The sequence below is a fragment of the Myotis lucifugus genome, unplaced genomic scaffold (genome assembly GCF_000147115.1).
Source record: "Myotis lucifugus unplaced genomic scaffold, Myoluc2.0 scaffold_0, whole genome shotgun sequence".
Classification (NCBI taxonomy): domain Eukaryota; kingdom Metazoa; phylum Chordata; class Mammalia; order Chiroptera; family Vespertilionidae; genus Myotis; species Myotis lucifugus.
The window spans coordinates 1,290,701-1,318,545 of record NW_005871048.1 but is presented as its reverse complement, the minus strand read 5'-3'; the positions used below and the strand labels follow the sequence as shown (position 1 = coordinate 1,318,545).

Genomic DNA, 27,845 nt, shown 5'->3' with positions numbered 1-27,845 from the left:
TTTTTCTTTACAGGCAGGGCTTTGGGCACCTAAGATGACGCAATATTTGCGCGAGGTGGGGCGGGGCTCCGCGAGGACCTCATCCTGAAGTGATAATCTGGGAAGCGGAAGCGGACGGGACAGAAGCGACACTACTACGCCGCAGGCTGCTGTGACATCCCTCTGTCTTTTGCATCTCTGGGAGCCTGAGCTCGGCTACCTGACAGCACTAGAGGTGGGTGTTTTTCTCTGTTTCTCGAGCATCTTGGTAAAGATGGGCCAGGGACTGGAGATCTGCACTGGCCTAGAGGGCGTTCGGAGCGGCTCGACTGGGACGGGTTCGGGCCCCTGGAGATGGGAGTGAGTTACGGAGAGGAGGTGGCGCCTCGCTAGCTCTGCAGAGGGGATGGGAGATTTAGGGGTTCTCTGTTTCCACCCCCTCCCCCCCCACACACACACTGTTTTCTCTGCCAAGAACGTGTTTTGTTTTATGGTGGTGGTGGTGTTTTTTGTAAAAAAAAAAAAAAAAAATCTTGTTCTTGTAAGCCCGGTTCAGATGCTGTCTTCTCTATGAACCTTCCCTTTCTTCCGAAAGTCTTTCCACTCGCTGCCTCTGCCGAGCGCTACTACTTCTCTTAGACCTCCCGACACCTCTTCTTGATTTAGTTTACCTCCTACCTGTCACCTCCTCTTGACTCCCAGGCTGGGCCAGGGCCCTCGAATTTCCCTGGGTGACTGCGGAGTGGTTGTTCCCGTGTCTTTGTCCTCCCAGCCGTTGGGCGCTGGGGCGGGAACCAGATTCCACCCTCTTTAGTTTCAGCGGAGGGGAAACAAGTGCAAAGATCATGGATTTGGGAGTCAGGAGCTGCCAATCAGAGTCATACGCTGCCAGTTCCAAGCTGTGCGACCTTGACTTCAGTAAACCTTCTGCAGTTTAATTCCTGTATGCTTGTTGGGCTGTCAGGGACCGGACGGAAGGGAGGGGCTGAATGAATTTGGGAGAGGGGAATCTGCTATGCTTATCCATCTAGAACAGTGGTTCTCAACCTTCCTAATGCGGCGACCCTTTAATACAGTTCCTCATGTTGTGGTGACCCCCAACCATAAAATTATTTTCGTTGCTACTTCATAACTGTAATTTTGCTACTGTTATGAATCATAATGTAAATATCTGATATGCAGGATGTATTTTCATTGTTACAAATTGAACATAATTAAAGCATAGTGATTAATCACAAAAACAATACTTAATTATATATGTTTTCCGATGGTCTTAGGCGACCCCTGTGAAAGGGTCGTTCGACCGCCAAAGGGGTCGAGACCCACAGGTTGAGAACCGCTGATCTAGGATATGCTATGAGGTTTGAAAATATTTCTTTACTGTTTACATTTGGGCTGGACTATTATATGGGCTTCTCATGATTTGCCTCTATGTAGTATGTTTGTTGAGTTTCAAAAGAGATGTTGACAAACCAGCTAACCCACTGCCCTCATTTTACAGATGAGACTGAGTACCAGAGTGGGAATGTGACCTTCCCAAAGTCACAGAGTAATTGATAGAGCTAGAAAAGAACCTGAGCCTGTAACTGAAGAGAATCTTTCAGTTACCCTCTTCGGAGGTAGCCTTGAGGTATTTTGAGAGAGAGAGGGAGAGAGGGAGAGAGAGGGAGAGACATCAATGTGAGAGACTTACATTGGTCGGTTGCCTCCTGTATGGCCTAGGTATGTGCCCTGGCCTGGAATCAAACCTCAGACCTTCCGGTATGCAGGATGTGGCTCCAGCCAACTGAACCACAGAGGCCAGGGCTCTTTCTCCTTTTTAAACACTTGTCCTCTCAGCTCCCTCAATCAGTTACCACACTTTCTGTAATTGCCTTTTTACTTTCTATCTCCTTGCTAGAATGTCACCTTCTCAGGGACAGAGATTGTAATGTCTTATTCTTTGTTCTGTTCCCAGTATCCAGTACAGGGCCAGGCTAATAGTTAATGTCAGTTAATGATAACAGAAAAAAAACAACACACATTAAAAGCCAGGCATGTTACATACAGTTATAGTTAAGTCTTCACGATGACCCCATAACGTAGGGTCTATTATCTCCATTTTACAGATTAGGTAACAGAGTTAGTGAAGTGAATGTACACCGTGGAGGCTGGTGAAGGCCTTTGGTGATCTGAGGATCAGCAACTAATTCATTTAATTTTCCCTTCTAGGTCTTTGCAAATTATCTTGTAGGGGAAAATGCCTAAAGTCAAAAGAAGCCGGAAAGCTCCCCCAGATGGCTGGGAATTGATTGAACCAACACTGGATGAATTAGATCAAAAGATGAGAGAAGGTGAGTCTTCCTGTCTGGGTGGGCTGCATCCAAGAGACAGGCTTAGACGTCTCTATGGGCCAGGCATAAATGCAAAGAGAGGGCACTACTGTGGCCTCCAGACACTGATATGTTGTGTTTGCTTACTAAGTCATAAGAATGCAATAAGTGTCAGAAAGTAAGATAACACTAATGAAAGGGGCCTCAAAAACATTTTTGGGCCAGTTTTATTATAAAAGTTTTAGGGAATATAGATCAAATAGTTTATCTATAAATACTTACTATTTTGGTTGGATATATATTGAAAATGATACAAAATATATTTACTTGGAAAATTCTATTCTTTTCACTTTTTTTCTGAAACATTTTTATTCAGATTTTTCTTATACGTTTCTGACACTATTTTCCTCAACTTTGTTTCTGCATCATCAACAGTTTTCCAGAATGCACCGTCTTCACTTCCCTCTAAAATGCTGTATGATTCTGTATTTTGTGAATCAGTGTAGTGTGCTGTTTTGGAAATTTTATCTTAAGTCACAAGCATCTGTTGGCTTTATATGATCACAGCCATATAATTTACAACTTAATAAATTGCTTTTTAAAGTGATCTTTTTTTTTTAAGCTTGAGGTAACTAATCTAACCTTTGTTATTATGAGGTCATACCTTCAGCAATAATTACTAAATCAGTGTTAAATTACTTTGCCTCTTTTTTTCAAAACCTCTATTAAATACCCAGAACTTAAAGTAATCAAGATCATTTTGGGCTGAGCAATTTCTTCCCCAAACAGATCTTTATTCAAAATAAAGGAACTTGGAGAATTCTATAAGATATGAAATTTAACGAGTCCTTGAAAAAAATCTTCCATTTTTAAGGGATAACTTTTGGGGGGAGAGTATTTAGAAGTATATGATTTTCTTTACCTCCAAAAAAGTATTCTTTGTCCCATTTTATTTAACCATGTTGCCCTTCAGCATTTCTTTGCTTTCCCATTTTACTCTTACTTCCACTATAAAGAAAGCAGAGTAGATGCCAGGTGGTACCAGACTTGGCTTCAGTGTCGGGCACCATAGGGAGGGAGCTCTGGGGATGTGGCAGACTGGGGAGGGGCAGAGGCTGCTACTTACCGCGAGCCCATTTTACCATTTCGAATACAGGCTGAGCATTTCCAAATGTGTTAAATTTTTTTTCCCCTCAAGAGAAGCCAGAAATCCAGCTATTTTATTTGAACTCTCCTAATTTAAAATTCAAACTTAAAGAAGTATTTTTGGGAGGAGCCAAACAAAGCCTGCCAGCTTCCATTTTGTAGCCTCCAGTGCAAGTTTTGCCTGTGGAATCTGTGGCAGTGTTTCTAGGCCACGTGTGGCCTTTGGCAAAGAGGCACAAAGCCAGTGGCATTACCAGCCCTGTTCTCTTGATCTGAGGGCCATTAACAGAACCACTCACACTTACTGGAGCAGTTAGCACTGTTACTTAGGAAGGAAAGTTTCTGTTTTCTCTTTGTTTGTCCCCAGTATTTCCTAGCTCAGTACAACTTCTCAGCTCTTCATATGTCTCTTCGCTCATTACTCAAGTTGGTGTGTAGCCACTGTTGCCCTGTAAGTCCTCCACAAAAAAGGGACTAAGGAGCAGAGGTGGTGGAAATTATGTGTGGCAGAGGGTTTTATGGGGATTTGACAAAGACATTTTCTCTATGAACTGTAACGGAGACTTGTAAATAACGTTGTTTTTATAAGGACTTTAAACTAGTTGCAAATCGAGCATAACACTTGCATACTAAACATTTAATTAGACTTTTAAATAATAGTACTGTAAAAGAAGTGTTGCCAGGTTTTGAAGTTAATGGGCAGTTTTTGACATTAGCAAAGACGTAAAAATGTAAGTCTAGACTATGGCATGATGTCCCCTACCTCTGGCTTCTCATATTCTCATAGTGACAAGACTCCACGTCACCCACTGAAAGCTGCCTTCCCCTTTGTGTTTGAACCTGTACAAAACGATATCCAAGAATGATCACATGATCTTGCCCTGGCCAGTGGCTCAGTCCACTGGAGCGTCGTCCAGTACACCAAAAGGTTGTGGGTTTGATTCCCAGTCTGGGCACACACATAGGTTACAGGTTCATGATCACTGGTCAGGGTTTATATGGGAGGCAGCTGATCAATGATTCTCTTTCTCCTTTCTCTCTCTCTATTAAAAAAAAAAAAAAAAAAAAAGGAAAAAAAAAAGAATATTCACATGATCTTGTGAAAATGGGTCCAAAAAGGGATTTTTAAAATGCAGGTGATGCTGTTTAAAAGATTGAGAGAAGATTCAAAAGCATAGGAAGGTTCCACTTCCAGGATAGCGTCATGCTCCCACCTTTCCCCAATGTTCTCATCCAGCCAACTCCAGGTGACCAAATGTCTTCTCCAGCCTTGATGCCACACTAGACTATACCAGCTACCTATTGGATGGGCCCCATTTAGATATTTTAAAACATCTCAGACTTAACAGGTCCGGAACTAAATCCTCATTAACCCACCTCAAAGCTGCTTCCCTTCTCAGGCCACACACTGTGGAGCTTTCCTTGATTCCCCTCTTATTCCTATCCAAACATCGAAGATATCCAGATTCCTACAAAGGGTGGCAGAACAGAGAGGGAAAACTGTTACAGGTAAACAATACTTCAGACAGATCAAGCAAATACAACATCTGGATGTTGTTTAGATCTTAATTCAGACACATAGTTGTCAACAGATATTTTTGAGGCAATCAATGAAAATTGAACATGGACTTAATATGGGATGCTAAACAGGAATAATGGTTGATTTTGTTGGGATATTGGCATTACAGATATTTTTAAAGTCTAGTATATAGAGATACATATTTTTTAAACTTTTAAAAATATATATTTTTATTGATTTTAGAGAGAGAGGAAGTGAGAGGGATAGAGTGATAGAAACATCAATGATGAGAGAGAATCATTGACCGGCTGCCTCCTGCATACCCCCTCCTGGGGATTGAGCCCGCAACCTGGACATGTGCCCTGACCTGGAATTGAACCAGTGAACGTTTGGTTCATAGGTCGACGTTCAACTGCTGAGCCCAGTCCCCTCAGCCCTGACAGGGTGGCAGGTATGCAGCTGACTCCGGAGTCCCCCGGTCCCCTCAGCCCCCCAGCCACCCAGGGCTGGCCCGAGGCACAGACAAGCCTCAGATGGCGGCTGCCCAAGGCTCAGGTAACCAGGGCGGGCCAAGGCTTGCGCTGCTGGCAGTGGCAGCAGCAGAGGTGTGATGGGGGCGTCACCTTCCCCTGATCGCCAGGTCGCCTCCTGCCCCTGAGGACTCCTGGACTGTGAGAGGGGGCAGGCCGGCCTGAGGGACCCCCCCTCCAGTGCATGAATTTTCATGCACCACGCCTTTAGTCTATAATAATAAAAGCATAATATGCTAATTAGACTGGACATCCTTCCAGATTTCCTTCTGGATGAAGCCGGGCTGCAGCCATGGGATCTAGGCAGCCACCGCAGCTGCTAAGTCCTACTCTTGCATGAATTTCATGCATCGGGCCTCTAGTTTATCTTATAACTGGAAGTTTGTACACTTTTACCATCTTCACCCATTTTGCCCACCTTCCAGTCCACCCACATTCCTTGTTGTTGGTGGGTTTTTTTAATACATTTTTATTGATTTCAGAGAGGAAGGGAGAAGGAGAGAGAGATAGAAACATCAATGATGAGAATCATTGATCAGCTGCCTCCTGCACACCCCCCTACTGGGGATCCACCATGACCTCCTGGTTCAAAGGTCAACACTCAACCACTGAGCCATGGCAGCCGGACCCCTGGTTTCTTAAGGTCTCTGTTTAGATATCTCCTTTGTGCTTTCTTTGATCATCTATATGAAATGGCAGTCCCTCCTTTCGCCCACTTGCCCTCTGTTACAACTTAACTACTAGGTGTTGTCTGCTTTCCTTCCCTGGAACACAGCTCCAGGGCTTCTCTGTCTTCCCTACTGCTGTATCTTGGGCACCCAGAGCAGGGCTTTCTCCACATGAGGCACACAGTGTGCTTTTGCTGTGTCCTAGCACCTACATCTTGATTCAATCACAGAAACCATTTGTTGAGCTGAATTATAAATCTTAGGTTTTAAAAATGGCCTGAGCCCTAACCGGTTTGGCTCAGTGGATAGAGCGTCGGCCGGCTGACTGAAGGGTCCCAGGTTCGATTCCAGTCAAGGGCATGTACCTTGGTTGCGGGCACATCCCCAGTGGGGGGGTATGCAGGAGGCAGCTGATTGATGTTTCTCTCTCATTGATGTTTCTAACTCTCTATACCTCTCCCTTCCTCTCTGTAAAAAATCAATTAAAAAATATATATATTTTTAAATGGCCTCAAAGTTGGAGAAATTAAGGTATGGTTTGTTGTTTTGTGTTTTGTTTTTTTACCATACCTCACCTTTCTCCTCTGCTCTAAAAACCAAGAGGAGGTGGTAGATAAAGATCAACTTGTAACTAAGAGAATTGTCTGTGGCAGGTGGGAGCTGCTACCCGATCCTATATATATAGATGGAGCAGTTATTTCCTGCAGGCCTGCCATACTATGAACTTTCAGATTAGTCCAATTTTATTTTTCTTTTATCCCTAAAGGATTTTGGTTGGCAATGAAATTAGAGGTACTTTAAAGATGATTAGGATGCCAGTCTGTGGGCCCAGAATTATGTTGAGAAATTATTAGACTATAGAAATAGGTTTGGAAGGATAAAGACCAGGGTGTTCACAGAGGTTATGTTTGAATTGTTTTGTAATTTATGTAATTAAAAAAGCATTTTAAATTTAAAATAATTATGGCCACAATTATGCTCAGTGGTTGAGCGTCAACCTATGAACTAGAAGATGACAGTTCAATTCCTGGTCAGGGCACATGTCTGGGTTGCAGGCTCCATCTCCAGTGTGGGGTGTACAGGAAGCAGCCAATCAATGATTCTCTCTTATCATTGGTGTTTCTCTCTCTCTCGCTTTCTCTCTCTCTCCTTCTCTCTCTCTCCCCCCCTGAAATCAATAAAAATATATTTTAAAAAATAATTGTTTAAATCATGTGGCTTATTCTTTTTGCTTTATTTTTTTTTAAATAGCTGTATTAAGATATAAATCATATAATGTAAAATTTGCCCTTTCAGAGTGTTCAAATAAAGGGTGTTTTTAGTATAGTCACAGAGTTGGGCAACCCATCACCACCATCAGTTTCACATTTCATCACCCCGAAAAAATGCATACCCTTTAGTAGTCACCCTCTCTCCTCCCCCCCCCCCCACCCCACCCCGGGCCATCTCCCAATTCTAGGCTATCAGTAATCCACTTGCTGTCTCTAAAGACATAGAATCATATGGTAGGTTGGCTTTGGGGACTAGTTTCTTTCATTTAGTGTAATTTGAAAGGTTCACCCAAAAAATTGAAAAAATAAAGATTCATCTATGTTGTAGCATGTATCAGTACTTCATTCCTTTTTATGACTGAACTAGTGGCCCAGTGCACAGATTCTTGCACATTGAAAGGAAATTATTAGAAGAAATATTTTAATATCACTATTCGCCCTTTATAATAGAAGTGTCAGAGATGAAAGAAAATTATTAAAATGTATATGAAAATAATATATAAATTGATTAATAAATAAACAATAACATGACATAATAACACCAAGACATGATATAAAAACAAAAACATGATGTAAAAAACAAAAACATGATATAAAAACAACATTGATAAAAACAATGACTGATAAATTGATTAAACTTATTCTAATATCTCCCTGTATACCACATTAAGAGTAAAAACACCTTCAGAGTGCTTGACTAATTTCCCTTGTGATGAAATATTTATAACTTCAACTTTATCATCACATGCTCTTTGAACTTGAGAAAAAGCAACATATAACTCACCATGTCCCAAAACGGGTTCAGGTAGGAATATTCCTACTCTGTCTAGATTGGGGCCAGTGAGAGCTTCATATATATCGCGCATGCGCAAGTCAACATTTATTTTTAAATTGCCAGTGCACGTCATATGTACCAGTCAGTCGGATGGTCATATGGTTGGTCACTTAGTCCATATATATATATATATATATATATATATATATATATATATATATATCACACACACACACACACATATATACATACACACATATATATATATATTATATCCCATTGTATTGTTTACATTTTATCTGTTTATTAGTTGATGGACACTGGAACTGTTTCTACTTTGTGGCTATTGTGAATAATGCTTCTGTGAACATTCACATACAAGGTTTTGTGTGCATGTGTGTTTCTGATTCTCTTGGGTATATACTCAGGAGTAGAATTGCTAAGTCATATGGTAACTGTTTATCTTCCTGAGGAACTGCCAGATTGTTTTCCACACAGACTACACTAGTTTACATTCCTATCAGCTGCATGTGAGGATTCCGATTTCTCCACATCCTCACTACTTATCTTTTTTTAAATTGTCTCATTTTTTATTGTAACCACCCTCCCTAGTGGGTATAAAGTAGGATTTATTCTTTATTCCTCTTTATTTAAAAACACACACCACTATATCCTGTGCAGAGTAACCCTGCCTGCCAAAATAAATCAAACACCTTTTTCTCCCCAGCTGAAACAGAACCTCATGAGGGAAAGAGGAAAGTGGAATCTCTGTGGCCTATCTTCAGGATCCACCACCAGAAAACCCGCTATATTTTTGACCTCTTCTATAAGCGGAAAGCCATAAGCAGAGGTAATTGGCTAGATTCTCTCTTAGCCTTTCCAACTTGAGTAGCTTTGAGATTTATTTAAGTAATGGCTCTATTATAGCAACCTCAGCAAGTTTCACTCACTAAAAAAAGGGGGGGGGCAATGTTGGATATTCTATTCAATGAAGAATAGTGATGGGCCAGGGGTGGGGCAAGTTTTGTTTTACCATGATCTGATGCCCTTTTCCCATCTTTTTGACAGAACTATATGAATATTGTATTAAAGAAGGCTATGCAGACAAAAACCTGATTGCAAAATGGAAAAAGCAGGGTTATGAAAACTTATGTTGCCTGCGGTGCATTCAGACACGAGACACCAATTTTGGGACGAATTGCATTTGCCGGGTTCCCAAAAGCAAGCTGGAAGTGGTAATGTCTCTATCCCTATCATGACTGACTATTGGGTTTGATGTCACTTTCACTTCAGAATTCTGTCCTAGTTGACGCCAAGAGAGTTTATACTTGTGGGGGCTGGAAATAATTTGGCTGCTGGATGTCCTGCTGGCCATTCCCTCCCACCCCCATCCCAGAAGTGAGTCCCTCTGTTCAGGAAGCCATGCTAGGCAGTTTGGCAGTAGTTGTATTTGCTTTGTCTGGGGGCCAGTCTCAACTCCATCTTTGAGCAAGTTATTGAATTCCATGCCTCACTTACAAAATGGGAGTAATAACATCTACCTCTAAGGTGGTTGGGAGGACTGAGTCAGGGAAGGGTGAGGCAGTCAATAGTACTCACTCTTCAGCTGAGCTTTTTTCCAGGTCTCGGCACTTTAATTACACTATTTCTTCTGTCAGAACTTTTGAGTTACAAACCTCGGAAATGGTGCTGAGTATGCAGTAACTGAGCTGAGAGCACAAGCCCCTCTGAAATGGGGCTACAGGAGGCAGAGAAGTTACTGGGATGTTGGCCATTAGTGGCCTTTGAGTGCAGCCCCTTGGCTGACAGTTGTCAGTCCAGTTGGGAGCTGAAGCCAGATTTTTCACCTTCTGGTTTGGCCTTTCACAGTCACCACAGGGACCCTTTACTCTGCAGACCAGTTAGTCTGTAGTTTCAGCTCTGGGCCAGGGCTTTAGCTCAGTAGGCAGCTGTCTCCCTGAATCATCTGGAAAGTTAAAGACACAGCATTCTGAGCAGTGGAAAGTGAACGAGGGCTGCCTCCCCAAGGGAAGGTTCTGGGTGTTAGTTTTCTGGGAGCAGAGTGGCAGGAGCTCCTCTGAGACCACCAGGATTCCATGGCAGCGTCTGGTGGGAGGTACTCCCCCAGCCTTATGGCCAGAACAGAGCCTGCTTTGGATTTTAGTTTGGTTTCACCATCAGATCTTATTTGCTTAGGTAAGGGTCTTACTCCAAAAAAGAGGAAAATAAATATAAACCACTGCTTTGAGGTCTTCTGTCTACTAGACAGGTCCCTGGCCTGGGAGAAAAGACTTCTGCTACTGTACAGATTCAAGTGCATACCATTCTCTCCCCATGGCCTACTGGAAGGTTCCCCAGCCGAGGATCTGAGGCCCCTGAACAGTAGGAATTCCCTCCACCCCCTCAGCTCATAGCAGGGTATATCATGCTCACTTTACAGAATAACAAGAGTCACACAGATTTTCCCCCCTTTTGGGAGAAATGTGTTTAATTGGCTTAAATTAAAAGTACAATGAGTTGTAACTTCAGTGTCAACAGCAGCTGTTTCCATTTTCACACGGGAACTGAATTTTTGCCATCCAGAACTGTCATAGAGGAGTGCCCTATAGGGAGTGACTCCCATTGTCAACTTTCTCAGTGGGAGGATTACTACGTAGGGGGGCAGATATGGCTGGGTGTGGTGTCTCAACTGTCTTCTGTTGCAGGGCCGGATCATTGAGTGCACACACTGCGGCTGCCGGGGCTGCTCTGGCTGAGGCCCTTGGGCCCTGACCCCTTTCCACCCAGGACTTTGGACTTCTCAGGTTTCTGCCTGTCGTGCCACCCCCTTTCCTGATAGCTCTTCTGGCAGAGCAGTGCCACAGGACCGAGTTGGAGCATGGTCTCTATGTGTGAAGGCTTTGGTGTTCATCAGCTGTGATTTGTAGAAATAAAACTTTTAAACCTTTAGGCCCTGCGATAGTTCTTTACAGAGCCCAGTGGGAGAGCACCAGGCCCCTGGGACTCAATCCTGACTCCACCTCATAGGTGCCATGTGACCAGGATCAAGTTCCCTGGGGATGACAACCTCTCAGGTCAAGATGGCCTGAGATGATGTGCCAAAGTGGCCCAAGCTGTGCTGGGATCTGCTGTGAACTAGTCAGGCACCCTGGGCCCAGCATTTGTCTTTATACAAAATGCTGCAATTCTTACTCTGGCCAGACCCTGTCCTCATGCTTGAGGCTACACCAGCATGCTCATGTGTCTTTAATATGAAAGGGACTCCTGAAGTTCCCACAAAGCACTGTGAAGGCTGTGCACTTTGTTGGATGGAGATCCTCCTGGGCCTCCTCATCACCTGCCCCCACGGCCTCTGTCCACATCAGCCTCAGAGACAGTGTCCTGGTCCCCTGTGGGCTTGGTTCGAAACTGCTGCCATGGGTGGGGGGTTTCCTCTGCTGGCATCGTTTTCAGCCACTGCTTATAATAAGCTCGAAAGCCATCGATCTTCTCCAAGTAGGTGTTTTTCCCTTTGTACTGTAATTGAAAAGCATGGAATTCAAGGGTTTAGAGGCGCCACAATTAGAATCACTGCATGCTGCCTACAGCTAATCTCAAACCGCAGCAGCTGGCTCAGGCCTCAGGGAAGCTGTGGAAAGGAGAGGGCACAAAAGCTGTTGATAATACCTGAGTATACTCTTGAAAAGCAAAGTTGCTATACCATAAGGCTGACCCAGATTCCCATCTGCTAACAGCCCTTCCTAAATATGTGTTGTTCTCCTATACCCAAGGATGTTACTCCAGCCCCTAGCTAGAATCGCTAGGTCCCACCAACTCTACCTCCACAGTCTGCTGAGTGCTTCTACCTCTGCACAGCCACTGTCTCCCTGATGACTGTCATCGCAGCACTGCTGCAGTGGCCTCTACAGAGAGGTGGGAAGAAAAGGAGGAAACGAGATGCACCAGGCAGATACCAAAAGAAAGCTGGGGGAGGAATAGACAAAAAACAAAAGTACCAGAGATAAACTTACCACATGATGATAAAAGGGTTGATTCAAAAGATTTAACAATTCTAAACTTGTATGTATCTAATGTAGCCTCAAAGTACATAAAGCAAAACCTTCACAATCACAAACAGAAATAAGTCCACTCTCATAAGGGAATATGAATATATGATTTCAATACAAAAAGCTTTAAGTACTTAGGTAGTCTGGGGAGCTGACAACCTGAGAAGAACCTTACTGGGCCCTACACCACAGGGTGAAGAGACAACCTACTAACTAGATATCTGCAACATGCAACCAACAAGACTAATACCAAGAATATATAAAGAACTCAGAAATCGATAAGACTAAACCAACTGCTCAAAGGCACACAGCTATGTCCTCTGCCTGGCGTACTCTTCCCTGCTATCACTAATTCTTCCTGTGCCTTCAATTGCATTCAAGCATCACACAACCAGCTGTCCCTGACCCCATGCCTCCATGGTGGAGCTTGGTGTGTCCTTGCCAACTTTTCTCCCTACTCATTGGGATGGTGCTTCTCAGGCTAAATCCGTGGCACATGGTCTGACTCAGTAGGCCTAAAATCTGAACCCTCAGATTCTGATACCCTCAGAACGGCAGACAGAAATGGCCGTTACAGAACAGATTCTATCACTGCCCTACTGCCGCCCCCTTTCACTTGACAACAGTCCGTATTGGGTACAGGCAGAGGGCAGGCACCAGGGATCCAGGTGAGCAAGGCAGAGACAGTCTCCACCTCTAGGGGCTTACAATTTCATGAAGGGGAGGGTCACACATGTAATTATAAGCTGTGAAACGTGGTGAAAAGAAATAGTGCTTTATGTAATGGGAAGGGAGGCAGTCAGCTGAGTATCCTCTAAGAGCTGAGATCTATCTACAAAATGAGATGGAGCCAGTTATGTGAAAAAGCAGAGGGAGTCTATTTAAGGCAGAGAGAATGCAAAAAGCCTGAGGCAGGAAAAAGGCTGGTGTTATCTAGAAAAGACAGAAGTACAAACTGGACTGACAGTGAACAAAGGGAAGAGTGGCCTGAGATGAAAGCCTTGTGGAGGAGGGACTTGCAAGCTGTGGTCTACGGAGTTTGGGACTTTTCCTAAGGGTAGCCACTGACAACTTAGAGCAAGGGAATACCAATCCCAGAAGGCCAGAACCAGGGGTGGGAGTGGCACTGGCTAAGGTGACAACGGGCACATTAGAGCTTGGGGCACATACCCGGTCAAAGGTGGGTGGGTACTGGGCTGCAAACTCCAGTTGGCGGATGATGACTTCATTCACTGGAACTCTGTTCTGCCTCATGTCCTTCAGGATGTTGATGAGATAGGTGTAGTCCAGCTTCTTGAGGGCCGCATTGATGAGGGTGCTGTAGATGTGGGTGTTGGGGGTCATCTGGGATTTCTGGAACATCACAGACATACAATCAGCGAGATGATGGTGATTGTTGGAGGAAAGCCTGCTGCAGCATGTCCAGCTTGGTGAGTTACCCTGCCAGTCAAGTCTGCTCTGAAGACTAGAGACCAGGGACAAGAAGGGCAGGACCTCGTAGCAACAATGGTCTGCACTGCCCCTCCAAAAGGAAAGCACAGATGCCCCACTCTGAGGCTCCATCCCACACGCTCAGTACCTTACCCTCAGTCCTGAAGAACGTGGAGGAGAGTACTGCTCTCAGAGATCAACGGACTCAGGCAGGAGACCACCTCCTTAGTTCTTGGCTGTGGGTTTACTGTACCCCCTTGAGCCCCAACCCAAGAATTCTGCTACATCCCTGCTCTCTAGTCTTCAAAGTGTTGGGGCCAAGATCTGTCCCCAGCCCTCAATCTCACCCCACTGCCACCGCTTTCAAGATTGTAACATCCCTGCTCTCAATGCCCATTCCTGCAGCAGCTCACCAGGGTCTACTTTCTCCCAAATTGGGCCAATGATCACTCTACCCTTGAAGCTAGAATGACCCCACTCTCCCTCCCCCCACCCCCACAATTTATTCTACCCAACCAACTCCCCATAATTCAGCTTTCTATAAGTACACCTTGCAGAGGCCTGGGAGGTTTGGGAGGACCCCCACTTCCCGCCACCCAGATTTCTTCCTGAGCACCCCCAGAGTGCTCCTCAGCACCATGGGTCCTGCCCAGGCCTGGGCTCACTCACCTTCATGTCTGCCAGCAGCTGCAGACCATCCTGTGGTCTACGGCATCCAATGGCCAAATTGCAGAATGTCTGTAAGTTGGGGACAATTCCCCTCTTTGCCAGGACTGGCAGCAGCGCCTATGGGAATAGACATGGCATCACCATAAGCAGTACCCCACCAGCCCTGGCAAAAGCTTTGTCTGTCAAAGCCCTTGGCTAGATGCTGGAGACCCAAGGGGTAGAGCTTTGCTCCACGGCCTCAGGCTCCCTCTGCTGGCCACATTGGGCACTGGCCTCAGCATATTATTCAAGGGCCCAGGGTCCTGTCCAGCCACCTCCCCAGAATTCAGCTGTTCCACAAGTACACCTTGCATTCTAGATTGCCTGTCTCCAATATGCTGTCCCTTCTCCCTGAATGCCCTTCATATTCCTGTCCCTCTCTACTTCTCTGTTGGCCATCCATCCCTGCACTTGGGCTTTCAATGTCCATGGAGTACCAGAGGCCTTAGGGGCTCATGGTCCCGTGGTCCAGGGTGGGACACGCCGACAACAGTGTGGTAAGTGCTGGCTGAGCCGGAGAAGGTTCCACAGAGGGGCTCTATCCTATCTAGCTGATCTAGAGAAAGATGCACTCTGCACTGTGAGCCTGAAGGCAGAGGCTGTCTTTGTCATCTTTGATGTTCACAAGTGCCCAGGTTAGTACTCTGGCAAAAAAAGGCATCACATAGAAACATGTCATATGAATGGAGGGCCCCAGTGTCCTCATCAGTGAAGTGCGTGTCAGTAAAGAAACAAATGGATGTGGAGCTCTTAGAACAGCATCTAGCGCAGAGTAAGTGTGAAGTCAGTGAGGTGGGGCGGCTGAAGGGTAGGGATACTCAGGAGCCACCAGCCACCAATCTGTGAGCTCCTTGAAGAGGGCTGGGAAGGTAGCTCGCTCGATTCCCAGCTTTTCACCTGAGCCCAGGCCCAGAACAGGGGCTCTGGAACTGGATGACACACCTGGCAGGGAAGATAGTCCCACAGTCGGAAGGTCAGAGGAGGGAGGGGGAAGGAGGGCTCCAGAGCAGAGTCCTGTGCCTGCCTCCACGCTCACCTTTGCTCCCTCCAGATCACCCAGCTTGCTCTTCTTCCTCATCAGAGTGTTGAAGAATGTCACATCGACCTCCACCTGGTATGTGTCCAGGACAGTCAGCAGTGAGGACTCTGCGGGGCTACCAGGATCTACCACCTCAGCCAGAAGCGTGAGGGTTTTGATGTCAGGCTGGAGTCCGTGCTCTGCCATCTTGCCCAGGAAGCCCTCCAGGCCCCCCATCAAAGCCAGCCTGTCTGCTGATGTGGTCACGGTCCCAAAGGAGACCACAGCCGGGGGGACCGGCCCCAGAGTCAGGAGGTTAGTCTCCAGCTCCCGGGGAGGCGGCTCTGAGGCCACAGAGGCAAGGGCCACAGTGTGATCAGGATCCACTTTGGTTTCCATCTTGGGCTGGGCCTTGCTGGGGACTCTGGCTTCCTGAGGCTCTGGAGGCCTTTCAAGTGCCTGAGAAGGTTCCAGAAACAACTGTCTCTCCAGGGTCTCCACGTGCAGCCTGGCTGACATGCTGTCAACCGTCCCAGCCTGGGCTTTCCTCCTTGCCTGCCGCCCACCTGCCCGGGGCTGGAGCAGCACCATCTCTTCCCTGGGTCTCAGGAGCAGCGCTGAGGCTACTTCTGGGTCCCCCAGGCCGCAGTCCCGAGCTGCCCCCAACAGCAGGTTGTAGCCATGCCGCTTTGGCTGGAGCCCCAGACTCAGCATCTGCCTCCACACCTGCCAGAGAGAAACAAGCCTCAGCTCCCTGCTCCCTCTCAGGAGGGAGAAGGCACTGAGCCAGCAACCAGCTGGCAAACACTAAGGGTGCAGGAAGGACTGAGTATGACTCCACCCCAGGCTCTGGGCAGGAACCTGGGAATTCTATGGGAAACTTCAGGGAATTATCACTCCCTTCCTCGTTAGCTCACCCCAAGCTGTTGTTTCATCCTTCTGCCCTCTCTCAGGGCCCCTGTACCAGGCAACAGGCTTCTCTAGGCCTCTGCCCACCTCTGTACTCCCTTGCGGGTGGATGGCCAGAGAGGCGAGGTTATGGAAGAGTCTAGGCCAGGGGTGGGCAAACTTTTTGACTCGAGGGCCACAATGGGTTCTTAAACTGGACCGGAGGGCCGGAACAAAAGCATGGATGGAGTGTTTGTGTGAACTAATATAAATTCAAAGTAAACATCATTACATAAAAGGGTACGGTCTTTTTTTTTTTTTTTAGTTTTATTCATTTCAAACGGGCCGGATCCGGCCCGCGGGCCGTAGTTTGCCCATGGCTGGTCTAGGCCAACTTAAGGACTGGATTCAGCTGCACTCCCTGAGTGCCTACTGTGTGCCCTGCCCCAGGCAGCTTTCTCACACTTGAGAGCGTAAGGCAGGTGTGGGTGGCGGGGGACTTAGCCAGGTTGTGGGCCTAGGCAGCCCCATTTCCTCATGAAATGAGATCATTTTCATCCCCACGGCACCGTGTCTAATATGCTGCGTGTTCTCCAAAAAGCTGTGATGTCTGGGTGACTGACACCAAGAGGGCACCACATGGGCTCAAGGTATCACTTGCTCCTCTTTTTGTGCTCAGGTGAAAGCCACACTCAGTGGGCCTAGAGCTCTGACTTCTGCCCTCATCAGGGACCCCTGTGCAGGGGAGGCAGGGGCTGGTCAGGCCCAGATGGGCACATCTAGCAAGAAGGCTGCTATCCACCAGTCAGGGTCTTGAGGAGGGCAAGGGTCTTGGCAGGCACCTCCTCAGGGAACGCTGACAGAGTGAGTTTCAGCAGGGACACAGACCCTATCCCAGAATTCTGACTCTAGAGTCAGATGAACCTCAGTTCCAATCCCAGCTCCACTGCTTAGTGGCTGTGGGACCTAAGACAAGTTACATAAGGAGCCTCAGTTTCCTTTTCTACAGAACAAGGCTCCTGGTGCCTAGCTCACGCAGTTTAATAAGTGCAAGACACTGTGCATAGCTGTTAGTACTACAGACTGTTTCTAACTAGAACAGATCTAGGCCAAGGAGAGGGAAGACCTAGGCCTTGGTTGGTTTTCACTATAAAGCTTGCTGATGGCCAGAGGATGGCCGGTGGCCGCTCCTTCCAGCGAGTCTGCATCGGGGGGGAACGGGCAAGCATTTGGTCCAAGGCTGTCTCAGATCACTAGGGCTTGAACTCTGTGTGGACCAACTGCCTGGAGATCCTGATGAAATGCTGATCTGGATGCAGTGTGTGTGTTATGTTGGGGGGCGGGGGGGAGGTCTGTGACCCTGGCAAGTCCCAGGTAAGGTTAATGCTGCTGGTCTGAGGGCTACCCTTGAAGTAGGAGGGCTCTAGGTGAGCTGCCAGTCCTTCTCTACTTGGAGGAGCTAGAACAGGTGTGGTACCACTGCTAATACTGCCTACCCAGTTGATGAGAGGAGTTCTTCCTGGGATTAGAGCAGCATGTCTCAGCATTGATGTCTGTGAGACTCTCCCAGAACTTCATGCAACTCCTGGGGTTCCCCTGCAGAGAGGCTGAGGGGGTGGCTGTGAGATATGGTTGAGCAAGTACCCCAGGTAGATGTGCTGCACGGACCATAAGCTTGGTAGATGCAGGCCGGCTGCACAGAAGGCCGCCGAGCAGAGTAGGAGACCATGAGCTGGCTGTGCCCTCACTCTCAGCAGCCATGCCACCACCGCCTCCTAGGGCTCCTCTCCCTGCCATCTGTAAAATGAGGTGGGGCAGGTGAGCACTGTGCTCTGGGAAGACCAAAATATGGCAAATATAAAAACACCCAGCCCAGGGCAGTAGCAGGAGCTCAAGAAAGACACAAAGGATCATCATTTGTACCGGACACAAGGGCACAGAGTGGGGGTGGTGGGGGCAGGAAAGGCAGGAAAGCAGAGTCAGGAGGGACAGACCTGCAAGGCATATCGGAAGCCTGTCTTCTTGTCCTGGATGCAGCCCACGAGCAAGTAACTGAAGGTCTCCTCTGTGACCGCATGTCCTTTATGAACAATTTCCTAGGGGAGGGAATGAGGAGTTCCTGTTGGGAACCTGTGGCAGAGCCCAGACCCGCCCACTAGGTCTGGCTCAGGACAGACATTCCTGGGGCAGGTCCAAGTCTGCACATTGTGAAGAGGCTCAGAACCAGCTCCTGAGCTGTCCAACTGCTGCCTGCACTTCTCCTCCTCTCTTTCCTAGCTGCTCCTATCACTTCTGTGCACCCTCCTGCAAAGACCACCCCAGTGGTCACTTTTAGCCCCTATACTGGAAACTGAATTGCAAGCCCCATAATTCTGCCTCTCCAGCAGGGCAGGCTCACTCCAGGTAACCGACCCAGGGACTGACCAAAGGCTGCTCTGTACCACACGGTGCCCGGACAGTCCACCAGGTCCCCTTACCTGGAATGGGCAGGTGGGACGTTGCTATGTGTGGTGAGGAAAAGCAGTCAAGTCACTCTGGGTAGAAGGTAAGAACAGAGTGAGAAATGCCTGAGGGAAGAGTGTGAGGACAAGGCTGCCAAGGGCATGCTGAGCCCTGACACTGCCCTAGTTCTCCTGAGATTTGACTGTGGGGACCTAGAGCCTTCTCTGCTTCCCATAAGGCTGTTTCAGTGTTAACTCACATCTGTCCCACTTCCTGGCAAGCTGAGCAAGCACACCTATCACCCGCTCATGGTATTCCATACTCAAACCCTGTATTGGTCTCCTCTGTAAAGTGGAAATTGAAAACCTTCTTATGGGGCTGCTGAGGAAGATAAGAAGCTACAAGTCAAAGCTCTAATGCAGACAAGCCCATGTTCAGCACTCCCATGCCTCCACTCACCCATTTCCCTCGAAGCCTCACAGCGCCCTGGTACTAGGGCTTGGGCTCCCACTACTCCTTCTACGCAGGAGGCCCTCCCCGGTGAGCAGACTCATCTTTAGTGCTCTGAGGCCACCCTCCCTGTGGCACCACCAAGTCCGACACAGCTGTGCACAGACCCCACTGTCCTCATGGGGTTAGGGGCCTCTCTGTCTGACCAAGGCCTCTGAGGTCAGGGTCTCGTCAGATTTATCTGTGAACCCCAGAGCCCAGCACGGGGCCCATCTCACTGGTCTCTGAACCTTCCTGTGAGGGACACAGATGGCCACAGCCTCACACCCACTACATGGGACAGGTACCAAGTGGGAGGCAGGGAGGAAGGGCATCCCCACCTTGAACACATCGAGGCACATCCTAAGGTCTGCACACTTGGCTGCCACCTTCAGCAAGGCGTGGTATGTTTTCAAGTTGAGCTGGAAGTTTCTGGCCTGCAGCTGCTGCCGTAGCTTTAGGGCACTCTGCAGAGCGGAGTCCTTCCAGGGGGACTCGGCGCAGACATTGAACAGGGCTGTGTAGGTGGCATCGGAGGGCTCCAGGTCCCGCTTTTTCATCTGTGGAGATGGGGAGAAACTTAGAGGTAGCTCTAGGGTCAGCTGGACACAAAGGTGACAGGCACCCAAAGGACACTAGAGGGGACTCCATTACTGCATCACACAGGCCTGGGAGCAGGGTCTGCACGAAGGCAGAGCTGAGTGACACATCAGGGCTCAGCTTTCCAAACCCAACTCAGCCACAGGGACTCTGAAAACTGACCCCGCATCCCAGTTACACCAAACAAGAAACTGTCCTCCCCAGGGCGCTCATCAGCTCACCCTCGGCCTGAGGTGCTTTAAGCAGGGTCTTCCTGATGCTCTCACCCTCTGGCCAACCAGGTCACCCTGACTGTTAAGGGGCCTGGGGTGGATCTGCTCTGGGAAAGGGTGGGAGGTAGCAATCAAAGCCCCCCTGCAATGCTTACTAACTGAACAGTGGTGGGCACGTTAGCGCCTCATTGAAAAGCACAGGAATGATACTGTCACCTTGAAAGGTGTTGCAAGGGTTGGGTAGAAGAGTGACCCCCAGACCAGTAGCGGCCAGGAGCATGTTACTACAACACAAACTTCCTGCGGAGTCACAAACCCCAGGCTGGGGCCAACACTGTGCTCATGAAGCCCTCCAGATGACTGAACTGGTAAAGTCAGGCGCTCACTGTTTCCAGATAAGGGCCACCTGACAAGGACAGGCAAGGAGCTGCTGCGGAGGAGCGTGAAGAGCCCTAACCCCAGGGGTAACCTTGGACAAAGTACTCCATCTCCCCAGGCCTCGGCTTCCTCATCTGAAAAATGAAGACGGTGATCCCGACTCGAGGATGACAGCAATTGATATGGACTCACACTGTCGACAGATGTGCACTAAGAACTTACTGCGAGTCAGGCGCTGGCTACCAGTGGTTACCAGGACAGATACAGCCTGTCTCACCGAGCCTACACTCCAGAGGGTGAGACACACACCAGACAAGTAAGTAGCCAACAACTGTAGTAAGTGCTGTGGAGGACGCCCACAGAACAGGCTGGAAAGGGAAAAATAGTACTCCGTGGTGGGGAAACCTGGCAAATACCACGTCACCAAGGGCCCACGGTAAATGTCTCCCTCGATAAGTCATGGTGATGTTGTGAAGACCTTATATAAGAAGGGCACGTCACCTCTGCGATATTCTTCCCCCAAACCCATAACCCTAGTCTCAGCATGAGAATGTACAAATTCTCAGATGAGGGACATTCTACAAACCCCCACCAGTACTACTCAAAACTGTCAAGACCAGGAGAAACAAGGAACCTCAGAAAATGTCACGGATTGGAGGAGCCAGTATGGAAACTGGATTGGATCAGAAACAGAACGGTTATCAGTGGAAAACTGGTGATATCCAGATACAGTTCTGGAGTTTAGTTAACAACAATGAACTATGAACTAACAGTGGTTTCTTAGTTTTGACAAATGCACCATCTAATGTAAGATGTTAACATAGGGGAGGGGGGTGGGAGCATTTGAGAACTTTCTATATTATCTCTGCAACTTTTCTATAAATCTAAAATTATTATAAAATAAAATGATTATGGGGGGAGGGGTGGAGCAGCAAAGTAATAGAAAATAGCTAAGGTTAAATAGAATGGCCTGGGCTTCCCTGAGGAGGTGACGTGTGGGAAGTCACTTAAGGATCCTCCAAATCTAAGTGCTGCTAAGGACTCTTAACCAAGAGCCACAATAAATGTGCTCCCACCCCACCGCCTTCACTTAGTACCTGAGTGCTTTTCTGCTGGCTAGGTGGTCAGGGCAGCCAGCCTGTTGTTTTTCTATGCCAAGACATTTAATCAGGTCTTTTAAAGAATATGTCGCTTTATCATTTGTAAGTATGATTCCTCCCCCTTGCTCCCACTAGAGGTGATCAGGCCTGGAGTAGGAGTGTTCCAAATGACAAGACTAAGGCTCCCAAGAATCCTTGCTGGAGTAAAGGATGTCCCAGCTTCTGGATGCAGGAGAAGATGGGATCACTGCTGCTAGAGTCCACTGCTCTTTCCTGACTCACAAAGGAAATAGTTTCTCGGTTCCGAGAATAACAAATACGATACGCCCTAGAGGAGGGTGAATGTAAAGTAAAACCATGTTCCAAGAGAATAAAAGCCCTTGTTCAAAGCACCAACTTTGAAAAAACAAAAAAGGGACCAATTTTGAAAGAAAGGTGTGTGTGTGTGTGTGTGTGTGTGTGTGTGTGTGGTGGGGGTGGGCGTGTGAAGATAGGGACGAGAGAAAAGGAACACAAACAAACTGGGAAATGGAAAAAGAAGAGGATCGGTGGGGCCTCCAAGGCCAGGCAGATGCTGGAGGACTTCCCATGTGATCTCATGTAATTATCCAAGATCATCTCCATTTACAGATGATGGACCCGAGGCCGAGGAGGTTAAATCAACTGCCCAGAGTCCTGTGCTAGCAGGTGACACATTCAGGATCAGCACCCAGCTCTTTTTGGTCCCTAAACCCATGCTCTTTAGAGTCTTGCCCCTGCCACCGCTTTGCCCCCACTCACATCGTTGTAGAGCCGGAAAGCCTTCTTCAGGTAGCCAGCCCGCCCACAGCCCCCAATCAGCACCGTGTAGTTGCACTCAAGGGGCTGGAGTCGCTCCTCCTTCAGCATCTGCCTCTCAAACAGGTCCAGGGCCTCAGCCAGCTGGGGGAGGAAGAAGGGAATAATGAAGGGGGTTCAGGGGCCTCAGAGACCCTCAGCAGAGGGAGGGAGTTTGAGATTGTGGGACCCTCCCTGAGCCCAAGACCAGGCCTGCCCAAGAGCTAAACACCGCCCTGGGCCTCTGCCACCAGCCTCTTGGTCCCTGTGCTCTGCAGCATGGGAGCTTTGTGTAGCCAGGAAGGAAAGCCCACTGGACTCCCACCACCTATGGACACTCTCCACCCCACACCGACAGCCTCCTGAGACGGTGTAGGACGACAGCCTTGAGTGGCCAGCTTCCTCCAACTGCAAACTCCCTTGGCCCACAGCTCTTTGACCCACCCCCACCCCTAAGCCATTCCCCTTTAAATCCTTGGTTCACTCCTTTACTCCTTATTTTTTCATCCATTCATTCAACCAGTAGTTACTGAGTCCTCTATGCCAGGCAAGATCTATCTGCTGGGGATACAGCTGAGAACAAGAGGGGGCTCCCTCTTGGTGTTCATCTTCTAGTCTGAAAAGACAGACACCAAATGAGATAACTAAGAGAAATATATAGTAGGTCAAGTGGTGACACGTGCTATGAACAAAAATGAAGCAGTAAGTGCCAGAGGGTGTGGGAGTTCAGTTTTAGATACGATAGCCAAGCAGAGCCTCAGAAGGTGACGGGTAAGTAAAGATCTGAAGGAGGTGAGGGAAGGAGCCCCATGGCTATCTGAGGGAACAGCCAGTGCAGGAGTCTGCCTGGGAGCTGGAGGACTGCAGTAGGTAAGTGGAGGGATGAGGGCGGCAAGGTAAGGGGAGGGATGGAGGGGTGGTGGTGGCAGATCTTGCAGGCTTCATAAGCCGTTGTAAGGACTCTGCTTCTCTGTATTTCTCAACTTTTCATTTCAAAAATACACAAAATGGAGAACAGTGTTAACTACAATAATTAACGTTTGGCCAATCTTGTTTCATCTATACTCTGCACTCCCCCTATCAACAGAATTTTTAAAAGCAAATTCTAGACATCCTATCATTCCATTCATAAAATCTTCAATACATACCTCTAACAGTGGTTCTCAACCTTCCTAATGCCGCGACCCTTTAATACAGTTCATGTTGTGGTGACCCCCAACCATAAAATTATTTTCGTTGCTACTTCATAACTGTAATTTTGCTACTGTTATGAATCGTAATATAAATATCTGATATTCAGGATGTATTTTCATTGTTCGCGACCCACAGGTTGAGAACCGCTGCAGAGAACTTTATACATAAACAGAATGTCATTATCGATACCTAAGAAAGTGGACATCTTCAATGTCACTGAATATATTAGGAGTTCTGGAGGGAGGAGTAACAATAACTGCTTTCTGCTTTAACAGGATGGCTCTGTGTTAGAGCTGGCATCCAGGCAGGAGATGGCAAGAGTGGCGGGGAGACCTGTGACAGGCGTAAGGGGGCAAAGAGAAGGCTAGGCCTGGGCATTCAGCAGCGATGTTGTGAGAAGTGTTAGGATTGGCAACATTTTGAAGTTAGAGCTGGTGAGAAAAAGGGAAGAGTTAGAAATGACCTGAAGTCATTTTGCCTGGGCAGATGGAATAATGGGGTTGCCATTTAGTGAGATGAAGAAAGTGTAGGGAAAACAAGGTTGGAAATGAAAGTTTCAGGTCAATGTGGGTAAGTGTAAGGGAGATGCTGAGGAGGTAGCTAGATACACAGATCAGGAGCCCACGAGAAGGCCGGGCTGCAGTGAGGAGGGGTCACCTGGTACAGCATCCAGGGTGAGCGAAGACTGAGGAGAAAATAGCCCTGAGCACCCAAACCTTTAGGGACTGAAAAGGTAAGGCAGGCCCTCACACAAAAAACTGAGCTACCAGGGATGTAAGAGCCAGGAGCAGCAGAACCCAAAGGTTCCCTCACCTTTCCTTCCTTGATCAGGCGTTTGCACTGAAGGAAGTACCAGTAAGGGGTGTTTCTTCGGCCCTGCCATGATTTTGGCTCCAGCTCCCTTTCATCATCTTCTTCATCTTGCTCCCTGAGCCGGAGGTTATACAGCTGGGCCGTCGATTTGCGGAACATTCTCCGGGAGGAGTATTTATCGGAGAGAGTCCCAAAACTCTCTTCCTCCTCTTCCTCCTGGGTGGCCATGGGGCTGGGCTGGCGTGGGTCAGAGCTGAGGCTGCGAATGTTCTTCTGGCTCCCCTGGCTGAGGGGCAGCTGAGAGAGGGAGCTGCTGAAGGCTGCTGGTATTGGCCCAGTCAGCCCCATGGACCTCAGCCACGCGGGCCCTTCCCTACCTCCTGCCCACCTGGCTCTGAGAGGGTCAAGGTGTTGCAGGATGGACAGTCCCAGGGGGCGGGGGCTGGAGAAGAGCCGGGCAAGCCTCACCAGGTCCATCTCTGGCTTTTACCTCCAGGGCCTGGCATAGGTCAGAAAAACAATGAAGTCAACTCAGGTTCATAACCCAAAAAGGCAGAAAGAAGACAGAGAAGTGGTTACAAGCATGAGCCCTGAGGTTGGAATGCCTAGGTTCTGCCAAACGACCATCCATGAGTCCTGCTCTGGCATCAGTCTCCTCACCTGTAAACTGGGGTTAACGATAACGTCACCCACAGCACTGTTTGAATGAGGTCTCAGATACATAGCGTGCAGCACAGTTTTGGCACAGTAGGCACTCAACAGATATAAGCTAGTGATATTATCAAGCAACAAGTGGCCCAGTGCACAAATTCATGCACATTGAATGGAAATTAGTTTGAAGAAATATTATAATATCGCTATTCGCCCTTTCTCCATAATAGAAGTGTCATGATCGACAATGAGATGGAAACACACGCATGTGATTGGCGCCAGCAAGAGCTTTATATCTATAATAAAAGTGTAATATGCTAATTAGACCAGACGACCTACTGGACGAAGCCCAGAGGTGGGGGCTGAGGCAGAGGTGGCCGCCGCAGCGTAGGGGGCCAAGGCATCCGCAGCAGCAGCGGGGGGCCAAGCCCCTTGCACGAATTTCATGCATCGGGCCTCTAGTATATAAACTTGCTTAATTAGACCTGCTTTCTGATGTAGCTAAACTTTTTCCAGCCCAGTGAAGCACCCCAACTTCTTTCAGGTAATTATCAGCAACACAGCAGTAAATACCAACACAAAGCAGATTACTATTGTAGATCACGCAGGGAGAACAAAGTGTAAAATATTTAACTGCAGCAGTGTTTGACTATATTCTGTGCAGTGAGAAAACCTGAAGTCATTTTCAATGTCCACCATTTCTTCTTTTCAATCAGGTCAAGTTTCTAAGCTTTCTAAAACTCTGTTTTCCGGCTAATGAAAAGAAAATAGGATTCCACGGAGTCTCCTATCTACCTACTCCAGGACTTCTGTGAGGATCAAATGAGATGAGGCATGGGAAACACTTCACAGACATTTGGTTAAAGTGTGAAATATTTGCACCTGGCTATAAAGCAAGTCGTGTTCCTGAGCTGAAGAAACTGCAAGGAGGCTAGTCGTCACTAGGGAGAGGAAGCTGGGCATTGCTACGTGACGTCATTACCCAGACGGTGGGACACTTAGCATATCAGCCTTTTATATAGAGAGATGATCTAAGAGCACAGGTGCTGAAATGAGAGCTGAGCTTGAGACCTGAACAGAGTTGTGTGACTGTAACCATTACTTGACCTTTCTGTGCCTCAATTTCTTCAGCTGCAAGATGAGGATAATCCCACTCACCTTACCACAAGGTTATAAACATTAAATGAGATGTTTTTAGCACAATGTCTAGCATTTAATAAATGTTCAAAAATTACAGCTATCATTTATTATTAGGGGGGGAAATGTTGGTATTTTGGACCTATGCCCAGGAAAGCTAATTCAAGCACTTCTTTTCTGTAAAAAGTTGTGGACAAATGGGCTAGTTGTGGACCAAAGTGCTGTCCAATATGGTAGCCACTGGCCACATGTGGCTACTGAACACATGAAACGTGGCTAATCTGAATGAAGATGAGCCAGAGGTATACAATACACACCAGATTTCAAAGACTTTGTACCAAAAAAATGTAAAATACACAATTATTCTACAAGATGAAATGTTAACCTTTTAGATGCACTGGGCTAAAGAAATGTTAACAGTAATTTCACACTTTCTTTTTACTTTCTTTAATGTGGCTACTTGAACATTTAAAATTACATATGCGCTCACACTATATTGTTATTGGACAGTGCTAGGCTAGAGGTCCTGCTCTGCATATTTGAAACTCTTTCATAAAAAATATCAAAATAACCAGCATGAAAAAATGTTAAGGTCTAGTTATATCAGATGACCATTGGAAAGACGTCAGAGATGATGGCAGATTGAACAGATTCATAACTGAGGCCCAGGACGGGGAGGGACTGGCTGGGGGCCCTGCAGCAGAGCTGTGGGCCGGACTGGTCAGCTTCCCAACTGGGCTGACTTTGAGCCCCCGGCTCAACCCTGGCGGCCGCACTCACTGCCCCTCTGGCCTGTTCCCCTGGGATCCCCCGCTCCTGTGAGGGTCAAATCGGACAACCTCTCTTGACCAGCACCCTAGTGACACCAGCAGAGGACCTTTATCATTCCGTGTCTGCTGACGCCTGAAACTCAATAAAAACAAATGTGAAGCCCTAGCCGGTTTGGCTCAGTGGATAGAGCGTCAGCCTGCGGACTGAAGGGTCCCAGGTTCGATTCCGGTCAAGGGCATGTACCTTGGTTGTGGGCACATACCCAGTAGGGAGTGTGCAGGAGGCAGCTGATCGATGTTTCTCTCTCGTGGATGTTTCTAACTATCTCTCTCCCTTCCTCTCTGTAAAAAATAAATAAAATATATTTTAAAAAATGTGAACACATATGTAATTTTAAATTTTCAAACAGCCACATTAAATAAAGTGTTTACCTGCATTAAATGAAATATATGGGTTTACAAAAAATATATCGAAATAGGTATGAAATGTTTTAAAAACAAACTTGTCTGTAGTAGTATATATGCTTCCTTTCAACATACTAAATAACAAGACCCTGTCATGTCAAAGAGCGATGATGGGAATAATAGCTTTTAGGTGGTAGCTGCAGATACTCTGTCATTTCCACTCGTCCCCACCTGACACCACGACTTGCTTTTGGGCTGACACTGCACGTCCGTCAGGGAAGGAAACGCTGCTTCCCGCAGAGACGATGAAGGTGTAATTTTTTTCCTGCCCAAGTTCATGACCCTGCCAGGCGAATACCTCCTGAGTTAGAGATACGCCGCCGCTGTCCTCCCTCGGAAGACCCGACACCCCCCGGGGCCGCAGGCCACCCCGACCCCTCCACGCGGGCCTTTAGATCCCGGTTTCCTCGCCGGACGCCCCCGGCTCAACCGGGCCTGTTCCGGTCCGGATCCCGGGCTCCAGCGAGGGTCAAATAGAACTCGCTCT

The 27,845-nt window shown here is 47.6% G+C and overlaps 2 protein-coding genes and 1 long non-coding RNA gene across 6 annotated transcripts; 2 read left to right on the top strand and 1 right to left on the bottom strand.

Annotated features, from left to right (window-relative positions):
• On the top strand, positions 1-11,149 carry BUD31 (BUD31 homolog). The gene is made up of 5 exons (XM_006081063.3): positions 1-214; positions 2,191-2,312; positions 8,928-9,050; positions 9,269-9,435; positions 10,906-11,149. The coding sequence occupies exons 2-5, from the start codon at positions 2,219-2,221 to the stop codon at positions 10,954-10,956; spliced, it is 435 nt and encodes a 144-aa protein (XP_006081125.1). The 5' UTR covers positions 1-214; positions 2,191-2,218; the 3' UTR covers positions 10,957-11,149.
• Positions 10,657-27,845, bottom strand: LOC102436709 (pentatricopeptide repeat-containing protein 1, mitochondrial). Of its 4 annotated transcripts, XM_023760175.1 has the most exons (10): positions 27,530-27,845; positions 24,336-24,834; positions 22,293-22,433; positions 19,564-19,782; positions 18,286-18,387; positions 17,936-18,088; positions 15,422-16,129; positions 14,347-14,463; positions 13,417-13,599; positions 10,657-11,716 (listed from the first exon to the last, which is right to left on the bottom strand). In XM_023760175.1, exons 2-10 carry the CDS (start codon positions 24,810-24,812, stop codon positions 11,534-11,536), a joined length of 2,283 nt encoding a protein of 760 aa, XP_023615943.1. In that variant the 5' UTR covers positions 24,813-24,834; positions 27,530-27,845; the 3' UTR covers positions 10,657-11,533. The 4 variants fall into 4 exon arrangements, with proteins under 4 accessions (XP_023615943.1, XP_006081126.1, XP_023616010.1 ...); XM_006081064.3 differs by lacking the exon at positions 17,936-18,088; XM_023760293.1 differs by lacking the exon at positions 10,657-11,716 and having other exon boundaries at positions 13,419-13,599; positions 15,328-16,129.
• LOC111828056 lies at positions 15,595-22,178 on the top strand. Its single transcript, XR_002831817.1, has 3 exons — positions 15,595-15,718; positions 20,430-20,728; positions 21,648-22,178. It is a non-coding gene; the product is annotated as an uncharacterized LOC111828056 (long non-coding RNA).